At 35.6% G+C, this 9,421-nt stretch overlaps 1 protein-coding gene across 1 annotated transcript; it reads left to right on the top strand.

Annotated features, from left to right (window-relative positions):
* The first annotated feature begins 409 nt into the window (after positions 1-409).
* On the top strand, positions 410-7,967 carry LOC107759089 (serine/threonine-protein phosphatase PP1 isozyme 1). Its single transcript, NM_001324631.1, is given in 6 exon segments — positions 410-1,059; positions 1,061-1,070; positions 1,073-1,085; positions 2,531-3,090; positions 3,165-3,383; positions 7,636-7,967. Coding segments are annotated over 5 exon segments (951 nt in total). The 5' UTR covers positions 410-865; the 3' UTR covers positions 3,339-3,383; positions 7,636-7,967.
* Positions 7,968-9,421: the final 1,454 nt, after the last annotated feature.

Here is a 9,421-nt window from a genome sequence, read left to right as displayed (position 1 = left end):
GTTTAACGTTTATTTTGGTATATACTATATTTTGTTAAGGGTATTCTTGGTAAGGAGAAAAGTCAAAAATGCTTCTGCTTCTGCTTTTGGGAAGAAACTATTTTTTTTTGTTTCTTAGAAACTGTTTTTACTTCTTTCCAAAAATAATTTTTTTCCCAAAAAAGCTTGGTCAAACACCTCAAGTTAAAAAAAAATATATTTTTGAAAAAAAAAAAACACTTCTTGTGAAGTTTGGCTAAACTTGCTAACAGTAAAATTAGGGCTACAATTTCTTTTCTTTCCCTCTTTGTTTTTAAAATTTTTATTTTAAATTTAGGGTAGGTCGTACGAAATATTTTTGAAACCTAAAAAGCAAAGGGATTTATTAGGAAATGGCGCCGTCCTCCAATGAGCAATGACCTCAACAAGGGGTACACCCACACACACCCCACATGATTCATGGCACATTTACAAGCTGCAAGCCAAAAACAACGTTAGATTTAGCAATTATCAAGGGGAAAGCCACACGAGCAAGATTATAGATATAGTAATAATCTCCTTTCTATCTCCAATCCTCCATCATTCATGATTTCAAGAAACCTATCCATATCAGCCCCATCAATATCGAATCTACAATTTTTTCTCTTGTAATAATCGATTCTAAGAGAAAAATACAAGCACCCTTTTCTTGTTTCTCCCTTTCCCTTTTGTTATTTAGTTTGTTTTGGATTGTGGGTGTTTTTAGCTTGTTTTTAGTGTTTTCTTGAAACCCCATCAATATCAAATCTACAATTTTTTTCTTGATTCTAAAAGAAAATACAAACACCCTTTTCTTGTTTTTCCTTTTCCCTTTTCTTGTTTTTCTAGTGTTTGTTGAAACAGAGGAATGGCACAAAATAATGAGCAGCAGCAGCAGGGGCAGGGATTAATAGAGGCAGGGGTTCTTGATGATATAATAAACAGGCTATTGGAGTTTAGGAATGCAAGAACAGTGAGGCAGGTTCAGCTTTCAGAAGCTGAGATCCGTTCCCTTTGTAGTGCTTCAAGGGAAATCTTCCTTCAGCAACCTAACCTTCTTGAACTTGAAGCCCCCATCAAGATCTGTGGTAAACTCTTTCTTCCCACCTCTTTTTCTTTCCATATACATATATATATATATATAGGGTAATATATATGAAAGAATATATAGAGGTTTTTAATTGCCGTTTTTCCGTCCGACTAAGCTTTGGTGGGTAGATATTATACGGTACCTTTGTAGGCGGTAGGTAGGAGGTGCCTGTTGGAATAGTTTAGGTGCGGGCAAGTTGGTCTGGACACTGCTGTCACCAAAAAGGAAAAGAAGTATAGTCGACCCCAACGTACTTGGAATTGAAGCGTAATTGATTGGTTTGATTTGTTTTATCGACCCTAGTTAGCTTGGAATTGAGGGTAGACGGTTGATTAATGCATTGATTTGTGAGCATTTGATGCTTGTAGGTTTAAAGAACGTTGTTTTGTCTTTGAGATATTTGTTCTATTCCCCTAAATATGACAATTTTTTGATGAATTTGGAAATTTTATCTGATTGAAAATTCAGGAAGCTCGGTATGGTTTCACAGCACGAAAAGTTATTTGGTCTAAGTTTATACAACAATAACAACTACTATTAGGCCACAATCTCATACTACTTGGGTCGCCTATATGGACCTCAGTATCCATTTTGCATCATTTGGACCTGTTTTATTCTAACACCCAATAATACTAGAGGTTCGCTAAATTTTTGATAAAAGAAAAACACCAGAGGTTCTCTAATTTTCTACTAAGGTACAAATGGATTTGTGTCTAGGTTATCAAATAGTAGTGACATGTTTTATCGAGTGCTTTTAACTTGACTGTGCACGGCTTGCCTGCTCATTAACGTTTGAGTTAATTGCCTTATGTGCACTTGTGACGTGTGGGTAGTTGGTTTCCTTTTTTTTACTTAATGTAAAATGGGTAGAATGTTGATATGTAGGGTGACCTGAGGAGTAGAATATTATACTATGTGCTTTTTGATCGTATTACCTTGGATATAGTATATTGCCTTATGCATAAACACTGCCCTAACATTTCGTTCAAGCTGAACTAATGGTATGATAATTGGCATAGTTCTTTCTACAAAAGGGTTATAAATTGCTGTAGTGGTTAGATGTGGAAAATGTGGCTACTACAATTTTGCGAAAGCAGGGACATAATGAATTCTTTTGTTATCATTGTAATTTGTCCTGTCTATCTTGAAAGAGTGGAGCTTTAATAGTGTACATGATTCCTTAATTTATGTGCCTTATATTATCATTGCAATGTAATGCGCTTCCTCTGAAATATTGTATCGTCATTAGTATTTTAATTCATGAAGTCTGTTATTTTATGATAGGTTGCTTTTTCCCGATTAACGAAGTTCTAATTTCATTGTCTTATCTATGGGCTTTGTCAGTGGTAACTGGTGTCATTCATATTGAAACTGTGTGTTTTACTTTGGACTGATAAATCTGTCTCCTTTCCTCTCTCTTTGTTTTTTGGCTCTGGATTCTAGGTGACATTCATGGCCAATATGGTGATCTTTTGAGGCTTTTTGAATACGGGGGTTTTCCTCCTGAGGCTAATTATTTGTTTTTAGGGGACTATGTCGACCGTGGCAAACAGAGTTTGGAAACAATATGCCTTCTACTTGCATACAAAATTAAATACCCTGAGAACTTCTTTCTCTTGAGAGGAAATCACGAATGTGCTTCTATTAATCGGATTTATGGATTCTATGATGAATGTAAGCGCCGATTCAACGTGAAGCTATGGAAATGCTTCACTGAATGTTTCAATTGTCTTCCCGTCGCTGCTCTCATAGATGAGAAAATACTGTGCATGCATGGTGGTCTTTCTCCAGATCTAACAAACTTAGATCAGATAAGAAATTTACCTCGTCCAACTGATGTTCCAGATTCTGGTTTGCTGTGTGATTTACTTTGGTCAGATCCTAGCCGGGAAGTTAAAGGTTGGGGAATGAATGATAGAGGCGTTTCATATACTTTTGGTCCTGATAAGGTTGCAGAATTCTTGATGCAACATGATATGGACCTTGTTTGTCGTGCCCACCAGGTACTTATTCGATTTTTTTTGGTCTTTCCGTTATGTTTTTCAGTATTGATTTGACCAGAATATTTTAAACCTAGGTTGTTGAAGATGGTTATGAATTTTTTGCGGAAAGGCAGCTAGTGACGATATTTTCGGCCCCAAACTACTGTGGTGAATTTGATAATGCTGGTGCAATGATGAGTGTTGATGAAAGTTTAATGTGCTCGTTCCAGATACTGAAGCCAACAGATAGAAAGCCTCGGTTTTTATGAGGCAAAATCGATAGCTTGTAGCTACACTCTCCCAGAGCACCCAAGGTTAGTAGCTTGATCCAACCTTATTTTCCCATTATATATGCAACAATTATGTTGTTTCTACGATAGAATGTCGTGCTATAAAATATTGATTCATCGGCTGATTTCATGATATAGAAGTGAAGATAAGTTAAATTTTGTAAGTTACTTTCACGGTATTCTGCTCTTCTCAAAGTATAATCACTTTAAAGATGTAATTGTTGTATGTTACTTTCATTCTCGCATGCTTGATTTACTTTTTTCATCTAATCCGTCCAATCTCGAAAGTCAAGCAAACGTTAAACAACTGTTTTACGTTATTGTGAGTTTGCTTAATCATTCCACTCTCCTCACATCTTTAAGTATTATTTTAACATATAACCAAGTCTAAATACAAAATTGATTCAAACATCATTTGACTCTTCTCATATCCTTAAGTTCCTTGATGGTTCACGTCTAGTTTGATTCCCCTTCTCACAGTTTTCCGGAATTCCCACCTTTTCTTTCCCGTGATTCCATAACTTTCTTTGGAAAAAAGAGTGGTGGTGGCGTGTCGAGGTTCAACTACTTTTTTTTCCTCTTCTCAAGTTCCAAAAAAAAAAATGGTGGGGTAAATGAAGTTAGTCACAGTTAAGTTTGTGGCAACCATTTTGTTGATCTTATATAAATGTGTTATTCTGTAAAAATTATGATTTTTGACTGTTAAGTTACCAAGATGCTCTTTGAGGCAGAAGATTCTTTTAGGATGTCATATGAGGAATCAAATATTTTTTTCTTTCTTTTTTCCCTTTAGGATATGAAGTAATACAATGGCCACAAAATACGATTTTGCTGGAAACAACTTTCACGTTTTCTGCTGCTATTTTTTTTTAATATTTTTATAACCCTCTTTATCTATTTCTGTGTGTATTTTATTCCCCCTTTCTTTTTGATTTTGGGGAAGGGAACATGAGTAAAACCTTGTTATATGGTTTATTCTAAAATGATCTTACCAATTGGAAGATTCTGTGCTGCCTAACCTGCTGATTTGAGAGTTTATATTTGAGCAACTGTTACCATGGAATCCAACTTTTGACATGATTTAATTTCTAAATCCATGTTATGTTATATTTTTCTCTTACTTTCATGCTTGTGAAGAAGTCCTTAGTAGTGACATCTAACAGTGGTTGTAATTTAGAGAAAATTGAATCATAATAATGAGACTTTTCAAAGCAAGCAAAAGGAGAGTGAAGGAAGGGAAAAGGTACATAATGATCAGATTTTTTTCTTGTCCCCTCTTTGTGTTGCTGTCTTGTTTTTCCAAATTTCAAGGAGCTATAAAGCTGTCTGCTATCTTTCTGTAGGATCAATAGAATGACATAGGATTACGAAGGCGGTAGGCTGTGTTATAGCCTCTTTGCTTAGTGCAAAGAAACTTCCATGTCTTTTTCCCAGTTGCATCTTCCATTACTTTAGATACTGTTTTGAAGAGAAGATGATTGCATTCATCTGGGCACACTTGTTTCTATGGGAAAGGTCACCAAGTCTAAAACACATATACACAATATGAAGTATTTGCATATACGTAAAGAAGTTTGCTATTCATCTGGGCCCACTATTTTGGTTATCTATTACCCATCTATCATTTTTAATGGGTGATTGAACAGTTGAGACGATTGATGATGATTAATGAAAACGAAGCAGCAGTTTGCATTGCATTTTTAGACATTATTGTGCAGCATTAGTGAGACTAATTTATGGCAGCAGGATACTCCCCTGTTGCAAATTTATAGATGCTACTTATAGTATCTGTTGCCCTCCCCAATGATTGTGCGTCCTAGCATCTTATCATATTTGACTTTCTTTGTCAAGTATCCCATTTAAAGTCAGCTATGGAAAGAGTTAGTCAACGCTATCTTCTTTGCTCTTGGTGTAAAAGGAAACAAATTTTTTTACTTTGTGTCTCACACAACAGACACAAGTTGTGTGAGGATTTGTCTATGTTTGACAAGTGGAATATATGGACCCAAAGTCTTGAATTTTTAGGTCACGAACTCCACTTGTCAAACGAAGACAAAGACAACAACCCTCACCTATGTTGCTCAGACTCTCTGAAAATATCGCCGGTGTGTGTTGGATCCTCCAATGTGTCTATTTTTGGAGGATCCGGCATGAGTGCGGCATCATTTTGGAGAGTTCACACAACATAAACCCTCACACAATTTGTGTTAATTGTGTTGGGCATATAATAAAGTTTCTCATGTTGAAGCGGTGCAAGCTTGAGATTATCTTTTGCGTACAAAATAGTTAGTCGAGATTTGTATCAGGGATGTCTTCCCTTCTCCCTCTCATTTTTTTTCTCTTGCTATGGGAAAACCATATTTTTGGTTTTATGCTCGAGGATTCATTGCATTGTTATCATAATCTGTAGGTTCAATATCAATAAATTAATATAAAGAGTTAATTAAACATATGTCCTTTGAAGAGCCCATGATGTATTGCTAAGCATTATGCTATTGTCTCTTTATAAGACACTATATTTTAACCATAAATGGATAAATTTGCCATTCAATTTTATCTTTCCTCTATTTTGTGTAACAAAGCTTTCTTTTTCCTCAATCTTGAATTTAATCCTACATGCTCCATCTTCTCCAAACAATTGTACTCGATCACAATGTAAAGAGAAACAAGATTAGATAAGAAAACAAGAATGAAATGAACAAGGCAAGAAAAGGGGGAGTGACTAGGGTCGTGTCCAAAAAGAAAAAAAGGGGGGGGGTTGAGTAGGCAGTAACAACTCACAAAACATTAAAAAGGGAGGATGTACTGCTTAGTCAACCCATTTAGGCAATATAGAAGAAAAAAGAACCCACTGAGGTGCAATTACCATAAGGAAGCCTGCGTAATTAGCCCCAATATTTAGTTTAAATGGTCTTTATTATTTATGTAGCACTGTTAACATCGGGGGGGGGGGGGGGTCTTGATGTTGAGATATAGTGGTTCTCCTTTTCTAAATTGTTAGCCTGTAGTTTTATCGTCCAATTAAGCAGTCCTGAAATATTCAGTTTTCGAGAGCTATGAGAAGCTAACTAGACTTCTGTGATCAACAAAGTTTGTCTCTTTTTCTTAAGATTTCGTTTTTCCTTTTCTAATGAAATTGGTGAGGTATGGCCTCAACTAGCAGCATCCAGCAGTTGAAACAATTACATGTACTGATTAACCAGTGGGTAGATTTCCAATTTTCACATAGATTTGAAATGGCTTATTTAACATCTGATCTGACCGTTTTTAGTGTTAATGTATTTTGCTGCTGCTTGCAAGTCTTTCAATATTGCAAGCTTATTTTGAATGTCCCTTCTTTTTGCAAGGTTGCTGATCAATCTCTTTTTCATTTGTTATAATTAAGGATGGACATCAATTTATTTTTTTTGATAATTAAAGATGCAAATCAAGATCCTACTACCTACAAAAATCTTAATAGCACTAATAATTTGCTTTCAATAGATTTTGTTGCTTCTTTTAGGCTGAATAGTGAGCCTGAAAACATTGTGGATTTAACCATAGTGCTTTTATTGATTTAGTGCAAGCCGAAGATGTTTGCTTAAATTGTATCTATATTGTCGTATTTTTGAAAGATAACATGTTGTGACATAAGAAGAGAGTGTAACATGAGTAAAACCTTTCAAATAAACATTATCATCTTTTTGTTGGGAGATCATTAGTTACTGACATGGAAATGTAATACCACCACGTGCGCGGCAATGGCATCCGATCTCGCCCGATCGGCGGCTAAGCCGTCTCACCATAGTGCCATTTGGATCGATATAAATGTGCTAACAATACATTCATCCCAATTAAGGGACATAATCTCATCATAGTGTGAAGGTGTGAAGGGACTCATTCCTAATCATCTTCCTACGCCCGCACATATAGTTTCGGGTAAAGGCCCTTGCGACCGATACCTTCTCGGTTACATAACAAATCTCCCAAAAACATTTCTTTATAGCACTTCATAAAACCTTTCGTTTCATTGATACTTTTGGACATACATCATAATCATCATTCTTATTTTTTGAATGGAACGATATGGACTGTGAGGATTCACGTAGATGACCCCAACTTGCTTGGGATTGAAATGTTGTTGTTGGGGTAAGTTATCTGAAAAGTTATGTTCTTCGCATCAGTAATGCTAAGCCATAGGCTGTGCATAGTTATGCATGTATCACTGTAATAACTGTGTTGTGAAAGATTTTGGTTTCTCTTCTGTTAGTCTTTATGAAGTTTATTTATTATGCAGAAATTCTTATGGTTGGCGAAGAGCAGTTGAAGATGCCGACGACTTCTGGGATGTACATCGTATGAGTATGTTCTGGAACGAAGAGGGGCCACATAGTTGGTTAAAAGCCTTCTCTATTGAGCAGAAAATTTGAGGACCTAACTGTAGTTTTGAGGTGGCCTCGAGGCCACATACTCTCTTTTTTCATTTTTATCTTTTTTATTTTATTTTATTTCATGCAATTTATAAATTAACCGTGTTTCGGTTTGTAAATTGCCGGTGCAAATATGTAGATTGCCAAGAATTTGCTCTGTTGCAGCAACTTCCCTAATTGAATGGTAGTACTTATGTGAGTCTAATGGTTTCTACTGGTTCTTGATTATTGTCTGGTGTTGAAGATTCCTCAGTCCTTAGTTCTCTTTGGTAATCATCACCCTTACTGTGAGATGATAATTGGAAAGAAATAGAAGATTGTTAAGTCCTAGTAGAGACCAAAAAGAATGTTAGGTGATTTCTTCTCATTTGTCCGAGTTTGGGTGTATAAAGTTATCCAGTACATGCAGCGGTAGAAGGTAGCACGTATCTAGTAGAATAATCGAGTTTCAGTAAGTTGGTCCGGGTTCGGATACCTGGCCTGTTATATTCTTACATCTCCTTGAAATTTGAAGCCAGGATAAAGTTTTAGTGCTCTCTTTTTCATAGTCCATTAGATTTTCCAAGCAGTAGCTGTGTGAGAAATGCTTGTGTTGCTGAATTCTATTTGTACTGTTAATTAGAGATGTAGTACAATAAAAGAGAAATATATTCATTCCATTGACTATAACTGGCTCACTTCAACGAGTAATGCTTTGTATTTGACAAGAAAGCAAGTAGAACTGGGAGTCTAAGACCAGGAGCTGTCGTACATGTGTTTTAGCAGCACTTGTGGTACTTAAAGTAGAAACAAATCATCTTCCATCTTTTTATTTCTCAATTCGAAACCAAATCAAAAAACTAGAAGACCAATCCAAATTGAAATTTCGGTTCGATTCGGTTTGTAGTGTTAATTCGAGATGTAGTGCAATAAAAGAGAAGTATATTCCATTGACCATAACTGGCTTACTTCAACAAGTAATGCTTTGAATTTGACAACAAAGCAAGTAGAGGTAGGACTCTAAAATTATGCGGTTATAAAATCTTTTCATCAAGGGTAAAATAAGTAAAACAAAAAGCTTAAATTGTTTTCAAATATAAAAATGTGTTATTCTTTTTAGAACGAATTAATAAGGAAAATGTGTCATATAAATTGAATTGGAGGGAGTATTAATAAGTAGAAATAAATCGTATTCCAGCTTTTAGCTTGGCTTAGGTGTTCATCGGCTGTTCGGTTTGATTTTTTTGATTTTTTTAATGTCGGGTTTTTAATTTATTTTGCTACTCAATTAATGCACAACCGTAGACACTAGATGATTTACGAGTGTAATTTAAAAATAGCCACAATTTCAAAAGTAATCGAAATTTAGCCACTTTTCATTTAAAGATAAATCTGAACGAAAACACTGTTCAAAATCCGAAAAATATTCTAGCATAATATACTGGAGTTCCAGTATAATATATTGGTCCAACATAATATGCTGGAAGTTCATACACAAGTGCTCTAATCTCCAGTATATTATGCTGGAACTTTTCCCGTGTTGGAGTCCAACATAATATGATAGAAGTTCATACACATGTGCACAAATCTCTAGTATATTATGCTGAACTTTCCGTGTTGCAGCAAAATGTCACGACCCAAACCGATGGGCCGTGACGAGTGCCCGAGTTCTAC

This window comes from Nicotiana tabacum, chromosome 17, assembly GCF_000715075.1.
Source record: "Nicotiana tabacum cultivar K326 chromosome 17, ASM71507v2, whole genome shotgun sequence".
NCBI classification, from domain to species: domain Eukaryota; kingdom Viridiplantae; phylum Streptophyta; class Magnoliopsida; order Solanales; family Solanaceae; genus Nicotiana; species Nicotiana tabacum.
The sequence above is the reverse complement of the archived record's forward strand: the minus strand, read 5'-3'. Positions and strand labels throughout refer to the sequence as shown.